The sequence below is a fragment of the Plasmodium brasilianum genome, chromosome 12 (genome assembly GCF_023973825.1).
Source record: "Plasmodium brasilianum strain Bolivian I chromosome 12, whole genome shotgun sequence".
NCBI lineage: Eukaryota > Apicomplexa > Aconoidasida > Haemosporida > Plasmodiidae > Plasmodium > Plasmodium brasilianum.
In genome coordinates, this window is record NC_090125.1 from 2,255,077 (window position 1) to 2,275,314 (window position 20,238).

General features: G+C 24.5%; 1 protein-coding gene across 1 annotated transcript; it reads left to right on the forward strand.

The window, feature by feature from the left end:
* Positions 1-134: 134 nt before the first annotated feature.
* On the forward strand, positions 135-19,726 carry MKS88_004458 (uncharacterized protein; the record flags this gene model as incomplete). Its single annotated transcript, XM_067217637.1, has 11 exons — positions 135-419; positions 503-588; positions 757-883; positions 985-1,049; positions 1,472-1,555; positions 1,651-1,748; positions 1,920-2,016; positions 2,260-14,160; positions 14,474-18,815; positions 19,107-19,496; positions 19,661-19,726. The coding sequence occupies 11 exons, from the start codon at positions 135-137 to the stop codon at positions 19,724-19,726; spliced, it is 17,541 nt and encodes a 5,846-aa protein (XP_067072045.1).
* Between the last annotated feature and the right edge of the window lie 512 nt (positions 19,727-20,238).

The window sequence follows — 20,238 nt, forward strand, 5'->3', positions numbered from 1 at the left end:
CTTTCGGTTAAAAAAAAATGAATAAATAAAATAAATGCTGCATATTAAAATTATCAATTGTAAGAGCATTGCATGAATATAAAAAACTATCCATTGTTTTCTTTACTTTGAATAACATATAACACGTTTGTATTATGGACAGTTTAATTTGTTTAAAGTTGTTAAAAGCAAGAAAGAGAAATAACAAAAATAAGGTATATACTATTTTGTCGAATGAATGTAACAATATAATAGCTTTGCTTTGCCTAAAAGATAATTATAATTATGAAGAAAAAAGATTTAAATTATATTTCAATTTTTTGAACAGTTATGGTAATGATTTCTTACTAAATAATAATACAATAGACTGTTTCTGGATTAGCTGTGATAATGATATATTTACAAAAGGGAAAAATGTAAAACATCAGATTCCTATTCTGGTTAAGTTAAAAAAACGTTCAAAATAATATTTTTATAAGTTTTTATTATTTATTTTATTTTTTCGTTTGCGTTATTTTCTTAGATATCACAGCAACATACTCTCTTGAGTTTCTATAATTTTTCCCATGTCGACAAAATAAATGCACGTCTAGAAAATTGTGAAATAATGTACAGTTAAAAAAAAAAAATAAAAATACATACATATATAAAATTATTTAAGTAGGTTGTAAAAACTGTATATGTGTGATTTTAATTTTAAATTTAATAAAGTGGCATGTACATTATTTTCGCCTATCTAATATATTGTTCGCTCAATTATTTATTTACCATTTTCAGAATTCAAGAAAACTCATTGCAATTTGATATTTATAAAAAGACACGCCGAAATATAATTGAAAAGAACAAGTTGTATAATTTTTATATTACAAACGAAAAATTATTTCATTTTGCCATATCTATAAATGTAAGAATGTGCTAATGATGTGAAGATCTGTTAAAATAAAAAGAACATAATAAATGTATATATATATATATATATTTTATTTTATTTTTTTTAATGTGTAGAGAAATCTCTCTATTTTAGAATCATTCAGTGAAAAATTTGTAAAAATAGTACTGAAGGCGGAAAAGTAATTGGAATAATGTAAAATTTCTATTACATGATATATGTAGCATGAAGAAATAAATTCGTATAGCTCTGTTTTAATTATATATAAATAAACTCAAATGTAACTATATTCATTTTTATAGCTGCCTTTTTATTATATTAAATGATATCGCGTGTATAGAATTTGTCTCCAATGGATTCAGGTGAAATTGATAAATATGTTATACAGAGGAATGAATAAATATGTATATATATGCGTGAAAACACATGCGCATATATGAATATATGTGTTTGAATATTTATATATATATGTATGGATTGTCCTCATTATTTTCCATACATCGGTGAACTAGGTATTTACTGTTTTTCCCAATTTTCACCGTATACGTATTATATGAATCAGTTCCAATATATGAATAATTCCATATTCTTATATATTTGCAGCTTGAGAGCAAAGAAGGTGTTTGCCTTACAAAATATTTTGATGAAGGTCGATAATTATGTTTTCATTCAGAAATGTATTTGCAGGTAGTGATAAATATACTTCTATAACATAAATAATTAAGAAAACACGTGATATAATTACAATTAATTTTTCTTTTTTTTTTTTTAATTTTTTGTAGAAATGATATCATGTTTGTTTTAACATTCACACACCAACAATTTTTGCTCATTTATAAGGAGGAAAAGCCTTGTGTGGCAATAAATATAAATAAGCACAGTAATTTGTTTTAAATTATTTATTATTTTTTTTTTTTATACTAATTTCTTATTTGCTGTTACCTGAACTATCAATAATTATGTGCTCATATGATAACACTCTACGCTGATCATTAATAATATTAAGAATAAATTTTGTTTTCAAGTTGAACTTTATTTTTTTTTTTTATAGTTTGCACCATTTTTAACGACTTCGAAGTTAGCCATGATATGTCAAATGTGCTGCTGATTGATATGCGTAATCAAATTTGGATCTTTGATATAAATGTGTAAGTGTATAATTGGAAAAAAAAATTAGTAGAATAAAACATTTTAAAGTTAAGTATATGTCTTGTAATGGTAACAAAATTTAAACGCACAGCAAAATGTACTATAATAAAGGTGTCAACATAGGGTTACCTCTATTTGTTTGATTTGCCTCTAACAACGTTTCTAAGATTTAACTTATAACTTTTACCTATTATATTTTACGTCTTCTATTTTCTCTTTTATTTATTTTTTTTTCATTTTAGATACTGCAACTTAAATTTGGAAGGGACAAGGAATACAAAATTTTTAGGGAAAAAGAAAAAAATAAAAAATGTTGAAATGCACTCAATGCATTGTAAAGAGGAACCATTTAGGTACTTGGAAATTGGTGAAACAGAGAATTGTCTAAATGAGATTTATGGAATACAGAATAACTATCTTCATAAAAGGAAAAATGAATACAGAGTTAAGTTTAATGGGGAGTCCTATTTTCCTGATTTTTTTAATTTAAGACAGAAAAAAGTGTACATAAATAGAAACTTAAGAAAAGATATAGATAACAACATAAGTTTAATGAATTATAAAAAATTAGAAATTTCTAAATATGCATATATAATTGATGAAATTAATCAAAGTAATGAAATAATTGAAAGTAATGAAGTTAATGAAGTTAACGAAATTAAAGATATATATAAAGATAGGAAAACAATGTATCAGACGCTTAAGGAGGATAAATCATTAAATGAAAGGGGAAAGAATTATAGAGGGAATTCTGATATGATATATATTTACGAAGAAATTGAAACGTCTAATTGTTGTATTAACTTTTCCAAGCATTATAATGATTTTCGTTATACCAGTCAACACCAGGATGATAATACCAATAGTAGTAATGTATTTGAATATGCAGATTATGGAAAGAACAAAGAAAATATAAGAGAAGGATTACACCGTAACAATTCTGATTTTTACATTGATATAAAGCATAATTCTTTTCAAAATGAGGATATTTATAGAAAGGTGTTAAAAGAAAAGAGAGGTAAAGAAATAAAAATGAAATATGTGTACACATGTAAGCAATGTAAAATCTGTACTAGGACTCATGTTGATGATTACTATAGTTGTAATGTAAAGGAAAATACTAAGAATTACGTCTCTAGTGAGGAAAATAACAAGTCAGATAACTACAATGAAATGGATTTAAATTTGGAAGAGTCTATTAATTACCTTAATAAAGTGTTACCTAGATACATACAACACATTCACGTGTACAACTATTCTAATGACGTAAAAAATTTATTCTTAATTAAATGTTTCCAAATGCGTTTTTTAGAACATCGAAATAATGTTAAGAAGAAAAACATGCACCATAAAAGTTTTCTATACAATAGAAGAGTGTATAATACCAAAACATACGTGTGTGGGAATTACATTTTCGTTGAATTTTTTTTATTAAAAAAGCATACCAATATGTATAAAAGTTACCTAGTTGTTTTGAAGAAAATAAAAAAAATAGAATTTTTATTTATTTTGAAGAATTACAATTATTTTTACGTAAATAACAAATCACATGCTATCTTTAATATTGAAAATGTATTATGTAGACTAATATTTAAAAATTACATGAACGCGCTAATTAGTATCAGTTCATACAATAAGGTAAGTAAAGCGGAAAATATTCTGAAACTAAACAGCTTTAAAAGAAGTTATTACTATTTTATAATGATGTACAATGGACTTTTAAATAAGGACATAATTTTAATTAAAAACAGTTTAAAGATATTAAAATTTAAGGAGACCTTATTGTTATGTAGATTACTGTTTCATTATATTTGGAATAATTTCAATTTAAAATTAATTTTTTTTTATTTTATTGATTACTTTTCATTTATTAATCATGTTTGGAAAGGAAAAAAATATAAAAGGAAATTACAACATTTTATTAGAGAAATAAAGTATAAAAAGGAATTTATACAGATATATATGTCCATAGCACTTAAAAATATTTTCGATATAGTAGACGTAATTGGCAGAAAGATTCTCTGTTTTGGAAGTTCTAACGAATTTAAAAATTATGGGATGCAGAATTTTTTCGTTACCAACCAGAGGAGTGTGGAGCGACAGGAGCTTCATAATTTAGAAAATAATAATAATATTGATGGTATTAATAGCAATATTAATAGTATTAATAATAATAGAAGAAAAAAAGAACTGTTTGCAAAAAATGATATGACTTGTTTGAAAGCTCGAGAAAGTCATAGACATCCTTTAACAAATGGTGCTAATAATATAAAAAAAAAAAGAGAAGAACTTACTGTTGCACCTGAGTACTGTAGATTAGAACAGGGTAAATTGGATGATACCAATTTGACGTACCACTGTATATATGGAAAAAAGCAGAAGGAATGGAAAAGGGAAGGTATAAAGGAAGATAATGTGGAAATGAAAGACAAGGAGAAAAGAGAAGATGAAATAACTTTTATTAAAAATAAAAAGAATAATTCTAGTGCTTCCTTTAGAAATTGTAACAACAGTATGAGTAATTTAAAAAGTGACAAGGTACAAATAAACAAAAACTTAAGTATAAAAAGACAGTCCGATGTATACATGATCGATGTGAAGACAAAAGATAGAATATATAGCAGCAGTAAAGGAAATAATTGCAATATAAGAAATAACAAGTATAGTAACATATTTGAGGTGTATCATTTTGAAAAAATTTGCTTTCGATATAATTATAATTTATTTTTGAATAAAAAATACAGTATGGAAATATGTTCAATAGCGTTAAAGTTTATTATTTTATTTATAGATCACTTTGCAAAAAAACAAGAAATGAAAAGAAGAATAATCAAAAGGAAGAACAGTAAAATATTCTTAGAAATGAACAAATATATATATTTTATTAAAATTCTAATGAATGTACTATCCAACAATTATTCAACAAATATCGAGAAGCAGAGAAAAAGGAATGTAAGTAGAATGAGTCATGAGGGGGACGGAAATTTTTTTCTTGTTTCAAATAATGCATTACACGTTTTGAACTTTTTTAATAACACTTATTTTAATGTGTATAAAATGTTTGGAGCTATATCTGATATATTATATGTAAAAAAATCTCAGAACGATAAATTAAATAAGCTACTTTTTAAAGCAGATAGCCATTTTGGAACGACTATTAATACGAAAGAAAAATGTGGTGAGGATAAAAGAACAATGCAGGATAAATATGAGCCTTTTTTAAAAGATGTGTTAGGTGATAGTACAAATAGGAACTACTGTCAGGGGAATTATTTATGTACTACAGAAACACATGCCGTATGTGAGTACGTAAACAGTTCAGAATTAAAAGATAAACGAAAAAGTAGTACATCAAAAAAAGCGAATATATCAAATGTAATTAATTTGATGGAAAATAAAAAGAGGAATTATAATGCAAATGAGGGTGTTGGTTCCACTAAGGAGAGTATCAATATATGTAGAAATGAAAATAATAGAAGTAATAAGAGCATGAAGTATATAAGTAACGCTAGATGTATCCCCTTGAATTGTAAATATTACAATGATAGAAATTTCAGGGATTTCCTTTTTTATTTATGTTACTCTTTTATAGCAACTACAAGAAAGAAAAAGAGAGTTTCCTATTTTCATATAAAGGATGCTTTACATGAGGAAGTAACTAATTGCAACCGTTTAATTAATGATGAACATAGTTTTAGTACTATTGTTTATAATATGTTTAATAGTAAAGATCTGAGTACTATTATTTATTATATATATTCAAAAAAATATGAATTTTTTTTTAATTTTATGTTTTTGTATTTCAATTATTATGTGCTTTACAATTACTTTATAAAGGGAAGAAATAAATTCATTAAGAAAATTGATTATTGTTCTATTCAGAAAACTAGCATTACTAATGATGTTTATCGAAAGAGTGATAGGGTATACATAAGTAAGACAAATGATGAAGAGAAAGAAATAAAAAAAAAAAAAAAACGAAGAAAGTTGGACTATACCTTATTTTTTAACAAAATACTGAATGAAATTATAAATGATGGTACAATTATTAATAAAGGCGAAATGTATAATTATAGAACCTTCTTTAATTATTTGTTCTTAGATAGTGAAAATAGTAAATTAGTTGAGCAGAAGAAGAATGAAAATAGGATAAAACGAAATATCATGATAGGTGCAACGTGTAATGATAAAAATAGCAGCACCAATCTTATTAGAAGTGGTAAATGCTTTTTTAATAAAGAAATAAATAATGTAGAAGATTTCATTGTAACGAGGAACGATAATTGTACTAGCACTGCCGGAGGTAGTTTCTTTATGCGTACGCATTCAGATTCACAGAGTAGATCTACTAACATTAACGGTGTATATAACCCTGTCAGTGGTAAACTGCATAATTTGAATAACCGCAACTGTGCAGTGGGTACTCATAACAATAAAGTAAAACTAAGATATCTAATTTTTCAGATATATCAAATGTATGATAACTTAAATAATAGTGTTACAAAGTTAAAAAAGAATATAGATGTAAATAATTTAAGTACAATTTTTAGTTTTCATTATGATATGAAAAATATTTTGAAAGACTACTTATTCCGTATAATTGTATTAATGTATAAATTAATACTTAAGGATAAAAATAAAAGTAATAAATATTTTAAAGAGTACATAATGAATCATTTAATTAATAATGTGAAGATTCCTTTTAGATTTATACATTTGAACCCGCACAAAATTTTAATAAATTATTATGGTACTATTATATATAGACTTATGTGTAACAATATAAGTCATTACTTGAATGTATGTATATATATACTAAAGATATTATGCATAGACGTTCTGAAGTTTTTTAAAATGATAGCTTTTTATACACTAAAAAAATATATTAGAAATAATCTGTTGTTATTTTTGTTTAAGAATAGTTGTACACTAAGTGTAAAAGATAAAAAGGCAATTAAATTTATTTCCATATTAGAAATATTTTATAGAAATAGTTCTTATATCTCTGAACATAATTGTTCATATACAAATTACATTTTTAATAGAAATATTTTTAAGTTATACCAGAGCACATTTTTTTTAGCTGCATTAAAAAAAAAGTTATACTCCACTGGTTATAACTATATGTATGATAATATATATAAAGAGAAAAATGTGTTAACTATTTTTAAATATTTAAATATTTACAATGAATGCTGTTCTTATAACAGCTGTGCATTTCTTAATTATTTTAACATGGCTTCCTATCTATGTACCCCTTTTATCATTCGGAATTTTTACTGCCTTTATAAATTTCGAAGTGCAAAAGATAATAAGAGAGAAAAGAGAAAAGAATATAAACTGTATGAAGCCACTTTAGTTCTAAAAAGAGCACTTTTGCAGAAAGGCATGAATCATAAGAGGAAGAAGAAAGAGGGGAAAATACTTATAATTAACAGGTGTTACTGCTTTAGAAGAAAACATAAAGTGAGTGCAAAGTATAGTCATAATAATAAGAGGATGAAGAAGTTGAAGAAAATGTGGAAGAAGACTAAAGAAGGTAACAATGAATTCCTTTTTATCAGTAACGAATTACCAAACCACAAATACAATGGAGATGTTGCTATTCTTAAGGAAAATAAAGTATACTTGAGCTCAAATGAAAAGGTAAACATTTATATACCACATATAACACATAAGTACTTTGAACATTTAGAAAAAATATCTCATTATAGTGAAGGAAAGGAGGAAACAAATTATTATATATCTAACCTCGGCATTAACGGTAATAATATACTATTAGAAGATTATTTAACAGAAATAAAGGGAAAACAAAAACTGGAAAAACTAAAAAAAGAGTCAGTGGAGAAAAATAAAAGAATGGTAAATAATGTAGCAGAAATTAAGTATCCTATGAACTCATATGACTCTCACAATGGTAGTATAATTTACTGTAAAAAGAATGCTAATAAATTTGCTAATTGCTATTTTACAAACAAAAGGAATAACACTAATATAATTACATTTAACATGGCAAAAAATTGGATTAAATTAAAAGGAGAAGAAGTCGATGATTTAATGTTTATCAGTTACAAGGATCTTAAGAATAATATTATTAGTGAAAAATATAAAAATGACATAAAAAAAAATTTATACAATATAAATAAGAAAAAAAAAAAGACATGCTACTATTACGATTTTAATAATTATGATAATGAATGCTATTGCTATACCTGCAATTCAAGAGAAAAGAAAAAAAGAGAAAGAAGTAAAAAAGGTACAAAAGAAGAAAACAAATCACAAGTTGATTATAACTATAGTAACGTTGATGGAACTGATGATTTTATTATGCGTAATAATCAGATTATTGAAAATGTTTCAGAAATTTTGTATAAAGACAAAGTTTTTCCAAATGACCGGAATGCACAAACTTCATATATAAATAATACAATTATATTTGAAAAAGAAAAAGATAAAAACAGAAGGAAAGAGAAATCCTATATATGCAAAATGAATGTTCTACATCAAAATGAAGCAGACAAAAACAACAATTGTTTTGTTAACAGGAAAAAAAAACAAATCAAAGCATGTGTAGCTCTACCATTATTCAAAAAAAGAAAAAATTCAAATGAATGTAACAAATATAATTATCGCATAATACCTTTTAATGTTTCCAACAATGGTGCATATTTATGTTGTTCCTTAGTTATGTTAAAAACGATAAATAAAAGCATTATGATTAGAATTGTTTTAGAAAATAGGGGATTAAACTTCTTGCATTTTTTAATGAAATATTTTACTAAAAAGATAGAGAATGATTCTGCATCAGCCAAAATAGACATACATGGGCGGAAATCGGAGCAAGTTGCAAAAAACCGGATACAGAAGGAAGAGGCAGACATAGAGGTAGACATAGACGTACATGTAAACGAGAATGAAAACGCAAACGCAAGTGGAGCAGAAAAAAAGAAAAAAAGGGAATACAATCGTTTCCCCAAAAGCTTGAAGTTAGGAAGGAATTCTTTACATGCCTCCATTCCGAATAATAAAAAATATAATGGTCACTCCTTACGTAAAACATGTCATGAAGACAGAGTGAAAAGTGATAAAAGGCATACCACGGATAGGCGACTAAGTACAAGTGTTAACACAATTTACAAACATATACTTTTAAAAAGTTGCAGTAACGGAAAAAAAAAAATAGAGGTAAAAAATCTGTTTTATGAATTAATAAAACTTATTAACATAAAATCGTACAACTACAAAATTTTCGTATATATATTAGAATACTATATAGATAACATTAACCTATCAGCTGTATTTACCCTTCTATTTACGCTAAAATATTTCAGCGGTAATTTTTTCAGGACACTTCATAAATCAACATCGTTTAATTTTTATGAAAATTTTAAAATTATCAGAAGAGACAAAAAGATGAGTAGAGCACCCGATCATTATGACAACACATTTAATGATAAATTGGCAAATAGTCCATTACTTTATGAACATGAAAAAAAAACTATAACGATGGGGAATAAAAATAAAAAAAGAAATTTTTTGTTTTTAAATGCGTATGAAAGAAATTTCTTAAAAATTATAGTCTACATTCAAAACCATTTAATACATGAACCAGTATACTTTATGTATGACTACATTGAGTCTGTTCTAGAGTCTTATGGTATATTTTTGTTTAAATTTGATTTTTTATATAAAATAAAATTTTTAAATAATTCAAAATGTAAGGAAAAATGGTTAACAGGAACAGGCAGGAGGAAATGTTTACAAAGGAATGTGTTGAACATATTAGATGTCGTTGCATGGAAAAAGTATTTAAAAAGGGGGAAAAAGTTGAATAAACGTAATTTGGAAATATTTTCTTCAAGAAATTTGAGAAGTGGTCGGAAGAACAATAAATATATTTATTATAATATTATGGTAAAGCTAAGTAGAAATTTCCTATGTTTTAATTATTTATCCTATCAAGACTTTAATAACCGATTTGGTGTCAATATCTCCTTCGGGAATAATGATAATCTTTTGGAATATAATAAAAAATACATAGCATGTAATGAAGTAAACAATCTGCACAAGTATATTTTGAACTATTATTTAGTTAATCAGAGCTTAACAGGTATGTATTTTTTCATATTGTACAATAGGAACTTGTTTCGTTCTTTTATAAATTGTAATTATTTAGTTAAAAGGATTTACAATAATAAAGAAAAGAATATTAGCTTTTTTAAAAGATCCTTGAATACATGCGTGTCATACACGTATTGTTATATTTACTCGCAATTACGTAATAATATCGTCGCTTTGTCTTTATACAACTCTGCAATTATAGTCACTTATGAATTGAATAAACATATTAAAATGGAGAAATGTAAGAAAATACATTTAAGTCAAAATAATGCGTACTTAGAGGAAAATGATGATACATGTAAAATGCAGTTTATTCAAAGAAGGGCCACATTTATAAGTGAGAACACATGCTCATATGCGTATTATAATAATGTAGATATTACAATGTCAGAAAAGGAATTTACAAAGCCAATTTGTATTCATAAATATGCTTCTAACCAGGAGAGCGAAATTTTAAATGAAGGCTTAAATAATGGAGAAATAAATAAAGAGAATAATGAATTTGTATATATATATGACATACATCGTGAGCCTTATTTATTATTAAGGAAAGATAAAGACAATATAAGCTATATACCTCTATACATCCTAAGTTTTCTGAACGTAAAATTATTTCTTTGCATATTTATGTTTAGCAATATTGACATATTTGACTTGAGAAAAAACAAACCGAATAGCCCTTTATATATAAGCATATACTACTTTAAAAAATTAACGAAATGTTTCATTCCTTCCATATATGAAGCCTACTTTTCAAACAAGAAATATCTGAAGAGGAGTATAAGAATCAAATTAGAGAGTGAAAAGGCGACAAATAAAGAGCTCTTTAAGTTAGCTATACAAAATTTAAAAAAGTATAAAGAGAATTACCTAAAAGTGCAAAGACAAAAAAACAGTAATTCCTACAATAGCACTGGTAATTCTTCTATGAGTAACAGTTGTAGAGTCCCTAAAAGTTATAGTTACAACTTTTGTTTTGAGAATATACCTATAATAAAAGAAATAAACAAAAATAATTTCATTTATAGAGGCAAAGATAAGTTTAAACTAGTACAAAATATTCTTAAGGTTAACAAGCCTGGTAATGACTATCATAATGTGAAGAAACGTGTACATATGTCTAGAAAGGAGGTTGATTATAGTTATGATTTTTTCTCATATAATAGGGTTATTTCACTAAAAACGTTGTTAGAAAAAACTGTTGATGTTTGTTTCTTTAAAAGGTATTTTTCTCCTTTTTCAATTTTTAAAAATATATTTTTAAAAAAAAAAAAAAAAAGTAACAAATTGTTCAGTGTTGATAGTACTAATTTGAAATATGCAATAGATGATATGAATTCTGACACAAATAAACTAAACAAAAAGGAAGTGAAACAAAATTTGTTTTTCCTCTTTTGTAATAATATAATGAAGGATGATAACAGGATGGGGAAAATATGGAATTATAAGGAATTCTTTTCTCACGTAAGAAGGAACAAGAAAGAGGATAATTATATCACATATATATCAAAAAATAACAATACTGAATTAGAAAATATTAAAATAGAAAATGAAAACGATAAAAATTGTATCAGTTCTAAAGTCGACATTTACAAAAGGGGAACCATAGAAGACGACCACCATGGGGTACAAAATAACAGACGCATTTTAAAAAAAGATCATTTTTATTTTTTAAAATATTTTAACATAAAGTATTTTTTAACTTGTTGTCAGCCTTTAATAGCTTATCATATATTAATTATAAATCACGCATTTTATAGACATAATAAACCAGACAATTTATTAGCATACTTATCTATTAACAGTGGTGATATAACATCATTAAATGATTATATTATTAATAATCATATTAATTTACCTTTGAATTTAGAAGAAGAACTAAAAAAAGTAATAAATGACATGTGTCTACAATTATGTATTTTTTATTTTAATAATAATGATGTGTTGTGTTCACTTTTGTGCTTCTTAGACTTATGTAATGTGAATGTAGAAAAATTAAAAATGTATGTGCTTAGCATGAAAAGCATATATTATTATTTTAAAAAAAATTACAAAAAAAAATTTTTTTTTGATAAAATGATAAAAAAATGCTTTGACTTTTTTGAAATCAAAAATATTTCCATTGAAGATTTTTACAAAAGAAAAAAAAAAGTATTTTATGAAACTTTTACTCTGGTAGATATAAACTATTACGATTTATTTAAGAGGAGCTTTGTTGAGTTAATTATTATTAAATTATTTCTTCAATTATCAGAAGGAAATGAAAAATCAGACAATATACCTAACAATGGAAAGGATAATTTTGCAGCTAACCCATTTGGTAGTAGTAGTAATAGAAGTAGTAGAAGCTGTTGTATTAATGCAGAAAATGTCCAAATTAATTTCAAGCGTCATAATGAAGATATGAGCACATTAGATACCATCAATGATAAGGAAAAAGCTAAAAGCATGGAAAATACTACCAATTATAAATATGATAACAAGTGTAATGATAATGTGTCAACAATATATGGGGGCGTGGAAAAAATGTTACATGGTGAAGCAAACAAAACCTGTAAGGAAGATTATGGAAAAAATATAAATCTGGACAGAATTCATAATGAGGAAGAAAATTTTAGTAATGAAGCATACAAGGATGTATACGATTTGGAAATAAGTAAACATGGTAATGAGATAAACACTGAAGACGGTTATATTATTAAAGAGAAGACAGGGAAATTTTTTATTTTATTTCTCCTTGAAAAATCAATACATTATAGATTAAAAGAAAAGAAGAGAAGAAGAAAGAAAAAATATTTTAATGGTTTTTTTTTGAATATCATCTCTCTCTATTGCAAAATTAATAGAGTGCATCAATCGTTGACATTACTGCATATCTTAAGTAAAAAAAATGATATATTTATTTTTTTCTACGAATGTATTGATAAAAAAATTGATCTAAGAACGTGTAAGGATATTATTAATTTGTACACAAAAAATAAATACACCAAAAAACATATACTTACATTTTTAAATCATATTAAGATAAATGCCCATGAGATAATGAAAATTCAAATGAGAATTAAAAATAAAAATGAAGATCACATGAACAGTTGTAGTGGTAGAAATGATAGTTGTTACACTGATGTACATGGGAACTGTTCAACCACAATATTACTAAAAAAAATGAAAAACATTTTTACCAGGAATACGTCCTTTTGTAATAACGAGAATTCTATTAACCATTCTAGCAATACTGTCATAGAGTTACTCTATTATATCATATACAATAATTTTGATTATAAAATTCTTCAGAGTGTTATAGAAGTTGTACTCAAGAATAATGTATACTATACCAAATTTTATATATATCTAACTGCTTATGTTCAATTTGTATTTCGAAAAAATTATCCCTACTTATTTGTAAAAGGATGTAAAAATATTGTAGAAAAATTATATAATCTCAAATATAATGTGATTACAAGGTTAAAAAAATATGAACACATTTTCCATCGATCTTTTAACTCCTCTGAGGATTTAAAATTTTTTTTGATATTTTTTAAAAAGAAAGAAGAAGAATATAACAGTATAATTACTTTACTAAAAAATATGTGGTTTTTCTTACAAATTGATGAATACCTATTATTTTTAAAGAATTTTCAAATTATAGATATAAATAAATTAAAATTTTACAATATCGTACAAAACCTAAAAGAATATAAAGAAACCAGTTTAGAATTATTTTTTGATAAAATTAAAAAAGAAGAAATAACATATCTTTTAATTTTTTTTCTTATTTCAAATGATATATTTAATTTATTAGACAGATTCTTCTACATTTTTTACTTTGATGAACCGATCATTTGCTTAACTAATTTTGTAAAATGTATAAAAAAATATCAATTTTCAAAAGCAGAATACTATCTTAGGCGCCATTATAATAAATATATTAGAAAGAATAGAAATATTAACAAGCATAATTTATATTATATATTTTTTACTCATCTCATAAATTATTTGTTCATGAACCATTCCCATGTACGGTAATACCTACAAACAAATGTAATAGCACGCATATACATACTTATGTATATATATGTATAAATATAATTCAAACGAATACCACTTCAAAGTTGTGAAGTTATTTATCAATATGTGTCTGTGTGTGTATATGCACATGTAGCGTACAAAGAATGTCATGAGTACGTATATATATATATATATATATGCATGTATACTTATATATATATATATATGCATGTATACTTATATATATATATATATGCATGTATACTTATATATATATATACAAACATAATGCCATCGGTAAACTTACCATTGCACAACCATTCTTAGGTATATCATACTGAAGATGCTGGTACGAACACATCATGACTGCAAGTACAACTTTGATTTTTACATACACAAGGCAGTAACAAATTTTAATCTAAGAAAAGATATTTTCCCTGGAATATTTGAGGTTTGTGAAGACTTAATAAATAGTAAAAAGTTTGCACATGTAAAAAATATGCTTAACGATATATATGTGTCATTAGACAATTGTTCCAAGTATGCTTTTGCTTTTGACAAATTGCATATAAAACGAAACAGATTTATTCTGTTGCATTACACATGTTTCAAATACTTCTTGCATATAATAAAAGATAGAAGATATATAGATGATTACATAATTTTGCTATATAAAATTTCAAGTTCTTTCCATTATTCGAACGTTATTTTTCTCATATTCCTTTTGAATTATTCATATACTTTTCAATTTGCGCTATGCATTTACGACCAAACAGCCATATTATTATTATGTATATATTTAATAAACATTTTAAAAAAGGAAATAAATCAAAAATGCAAAAATATGAAAAGGAGGAGAAGCATGTTTGAATATGTAGACAAAAAAATTAGAGTGGTCATAAATTTACTTAACATGAACAAAGAAGGAAAAAAAGGAGCTAAAATAAAAAAAGAAAATAATAATAATTCCAAATTGTGCATATTAAACTTCCTACCATTAAATAATGAAGAAAGCGAACAAATATTTTTATTCAAAGAATATCATGAAAATAGAAAAAAATATATGAAATATTATAAAGAGTTGTTTTTAAACTTTGAAGTGTATAATGAGCATATGAACTTACAGAGCTACTTTTATGTTTACTCTGAAAAATATTTTCTTAATTTTAACAAACATACAAATATTATTAAATATTTATGTATTAATAAATATACGGTACAGAATTTAAAATTGAAAGTAATATATTTACTAAACTTATCTACCAAAAAAAAAATACCAATAAATTTTACTAAATTAAATATATCATATATAGAATTCATTTTGAAAAACATTGATCAGTGTAAAAACAGAAATACGGTAGTACATGTTCATAGCGTCATTAGGAATAAGCAGGTAAAAGATGAGGTGAAAATAAATAAAGAATTAAGAATGATGACTATTCATTGTACTTATGAAGATGCGAAAAAAGATATTATAAATACAGGAAGTTTCAATGAGGAACTAACAAAACAAGAGGATATGAAAGATTCTCATGTAGCTACAAATACATACGTTAAAAATAGTTTTATTTATAACAGGGAAATTTTGGATGCCAGGTGTTGTTACATTAATAATAGCTGCGCGAATCAAACCTTTAACAACAATAAGAGCAAATCTATTCATATAGAAAATTATAATAAAAAAGTACTTGTTGGAGAAGGGGAAAAGAAAAATGACGGAAGTAATCACTTCAATTTTATTTTCAGCGTCAAAAGAAACCACAAAAATAAATTAGCTAAAGATAAGGTAAATCTATTGATAAGCATATTTATATGCATAAACAATTTAATCAATAATTTTGATATAATTATGGCCCAATATATAATAGACAGTTTCGACATCAAAAATATATATAAACAAATAAAAAAGGATGAAAAGAAGAAGTTAAAAAAAGAAAAAAAGACAGGTTATAAAAATATACTTAATTGTAACTCAGAATGGTTTAGTAAAAATAGCATTATTAAAAAAGAGAAGAAATGTGATAGAACAGAACCAATAGATATGTTTAAATCGCGGGGAAGCTCTATTTTTGATGAAATTTATGACGAAAATCTATATAATGAAGATGAAGACAGCATGAATAGTTATGATCCTTTTAGGAAAATAAGAAACTATTACCTTAATATAAAAAAAAGAAAAAGCGAATTTGATGTAAAGAAAAATATTGAAACAAAATTAAATTTTAGACACGACATGTCCTATATGAACATTGATGATATATATAAATATATTTATTTTAACTCAGTTTGTGCTCTTGTTATATTTTACTATTTATGTATTGACAGAGAATCAGCATTGCAACTGGTGAATCATTTTCCCTCCAAAATGCTAAAGGATAAAAGTAAGTTAAACAAATTAGGTGGGTTAAACAAATTAAACGAATTAAATAGATTAAATAAATTGGAGCAGTTTTTTGAAATGTCTAAAATTCATTGTAGCTGTGATGTGTACAAATTTATTCTGACGACTGAACTGCTATTTATAGTTAGAAAAAAAGCATGCATTAATTTGAAGCCAATATTTTATCATTTAAATATGGAAATTTCGTTTTTAATAATGTTTTTTTATGTTTTAAAAAATTTTACGAATATTGATTGTAAAAAGACATTTGATACATCTATAATATTAAAATTTATATGCTTGTTTAAAAAAAATTTGAATATGTTTGCTGCAAATTTACTGATTTATCACAATTTTATTTTACTTTTGTTAACTAATTTTCATAGTTACAAACTAGAAAGATCTAAGAATTCGGGCAATAGCAAAAATAATAATAATTATAATAATAATACCTTTAATATTTACACGACAAAGAGAGAAATAAAAAAAGTTCACTTAGAAGGGAATTTAAATGTGCATAAGATGAAAAGTGGAGGTGAAAAATATAGAGTAGATAATCTTTTTGTATACTATGAATGTTCACAGTCATTTCTAAATAAGTACACAAATTTAATAACAACAAATTCGTGTAATATAGTATTTAATAGTTGTTACATCGGTAGTATGTTAGATGTCTATTTCTATCTGTTTCGGATAATGATAAAAAATAAATACAGAAGAAATAAAAGAAAAGGAAAATACGAAAGTGACAACAAAAAAAAGTTGAAAAATTGGAGAGGATTTTATTACCATAGTGGGGACATTCATAAGCTCCTTTTTAACATTAAAACGTTGGATAGAAATTTTATTAATTTATTTTTCGCTAATATAATTAACTTCTATAAAAATATGGAAATAATATTACCAGTGGAATTAGAAGTAGAAATTATTATATTTTTGTATAAATTAGCGTGCAAGTTTACATCAGAGAAACATATTAAAAAAATTGAGCGTATAATTAAAATACGAATTTTTACCTATGTTAGAAAAAGAAAAATATATCTTGTTTTCAGATTATTAGTAAACGTAAACGAGTATGACAAACTAAATTTTGTCTTTAAATTAATTTTTGAGAATAATTATATATCGAGTTTTTTAAAATATAATAAAAACATATTTTTATCTCTAAATGTGCATAAGTTTAATTGCGATCTTAGTGTTTGCCTAAATAATAATTGTTTATTGTATAATGAAAAAATTTATAAGCTCAAGAATTCTTTTCACAATATAAAGCAGAGTATTATAGAAAAGAAACAGTTAAAATTATGTTCAACTCACAAAGTTGCCAAAAGTTTGTGTAATCGATCTACTGTTACTTACGGACGCAGTAATGAAAGAATTAACACATATAAAACTGCCGAAGTTGAGAGGGAATATGGGCATGTTAACAACAATAAAAGCGTTTTTAAAATTTTTGAAAAAAAAAACAAAAAAAACAAAAAAAACAAAAAAAACATATTTATTAGCAATTTATTGAATATTCTTAAGAATATATATAAAAACGAAAAAAGGGAAAGGAACAAAGCAGAAAAGAACCAAATAAATATTTTATACAATTTTAATGACATACATTTTTCAGATTTGCTAATTCTGTATGAAAAAAATTATGTGCGCAAATATCAAAATATATCTTCTCCTTCTTTTTTGTTTTATGATGATAATTTCTTTATACACATACTGTCCTTCTATATAACTATCTACTGCAAGCAATATGCCAAATGTGATATGGAAACGTTATTACGAATATATAAAAAAGTTGGTTTAAAGTATGAACTATACAAGTTATTAAAAAAAAAAGTTACCAGTTCTATAAAAAATTTAAGAAATGAAAATAAAGATATATTTGATGAGAGTAGCTTACATACAATAACTGTTAGCATAAACTTGCTACATCATTGTTCAATGATATTACTAGAAATGGAAAATTTATACGCTTATAATTGTAACTTAAATGTTATATACCTTTTGATTTTGCAAGTAAAATATATTTATTTGTACAATAAGCAGAAATTACAGATGACCAAATATCGTAACTTTTCTTCCTATTTAAATAAATTTATTACATTAAAAGCCTTGGAAAATAATAAAATATATGAAGTAGACAATATTGATAAAATATTCGAAAATGTTATACAAGAAAATATTTCCGTTTCGGATTATAAAATAAACTTTTTAAATTTATCATTACCAAGTCTTATTTCTTTGGTTGAAAATCATCCAATATTTTATGAAACGTTAATTTTACTAAAGGTAAAAACGCTTACATAAAACGAGAACAAAATGGGAATGTAAGAAGCGTGAAAGTATAACGCGGATTCAAATGTGTATCATTAGTTTTGACTTTTTTACGTATGTACATTCGTACATATATATATATATATATATATGTATACATTTACACATACATATATGTATATATATATTTGGTGAACGCTCCAACACGTGCGTGCAGGGAATCGTTTCGAAATTGTTCCTTTTTTCGTATGACATTAATTTCATCTGTGAGTATTTAGACAAATCAAAATTTTTATTTCTTCTTAGGCATATGAAAAAAATTACGATGATATAGTATACTCTTTTATTCCGAAAATTTTGTTCATTCAAGTTGTCATATACAATAATAAAAAATATTTATCTGATTACTGTTCTTATAGCTGTATTGACAAGAGTACTTTAAATTATATAATAAAGTTATTTCAGATTAATAGTTTACATTTAAAACTTTACAAAAATTTCCCGACAAAAAAATATAAATATATAACTACAAAAAAAAATTTGTTAACTTTTGATTTTGATTCTTACATTTTATCTTCAATAAACATACACTATTCAAATATGGAAGAAAAAAGAAAGTTTTGGGACTATGGAGAACATGTGCGCTCTCTTAAATACCTCTTAAATCAGATAAGCAATATCGATTTTAAAATGAAGGTATAAAAAGTAAATATATAGTATTATAAATATACATTTAAATGTACTTACATAATAGTATATGTGTATACTTATATAAGTGCCTCATATACATGGTCATATATTTTATAAATTTTTAGGAATTTATATACAACGAATACATGTTAATCTTTTATTTTTTTTAGGTTTGCAAAAAATTAGGTACTGATTTTAATGATATATATTTTGCATGTAAGGACATTCTCAATTAAGCAGCAAAAAGAAAAAAAAAAAAATTAAAAAAATAATTTGAGCCTGTTACGAAGGAAAATAAAAGCATAATCATTTTGTCCCACATATTATGCATTTAATACAAATAAATATCTGTAAGTGTAGATATATAAAAAAATGTATCCGTACACTTATTTTACGTAATATTTAAAAAAAAAAAAATTTTATTTGTTTTTTATATACATAATAATTTAACAAAGAAAAAGTGTCATTTGTTCCATTAAATTGCATATAAAGCGCCAATGTATTGTATATATTAATAAAATAATTATAAATTTCTTAAACAGTTTTTGCGAAATTTATATATATATATATATTTTTTTTTTTTTAAAAGAGTTCTTTTCATATTTTTGTCACAAATATACATTTATAAATATGCATTCATTATTATACATATATATATATATATTTACACTTTGTAATTATATGTTATAAATTAAAATCTGTTATATGAATAAATTTAACATATTGTATTAATGCACGAAGGGACTTA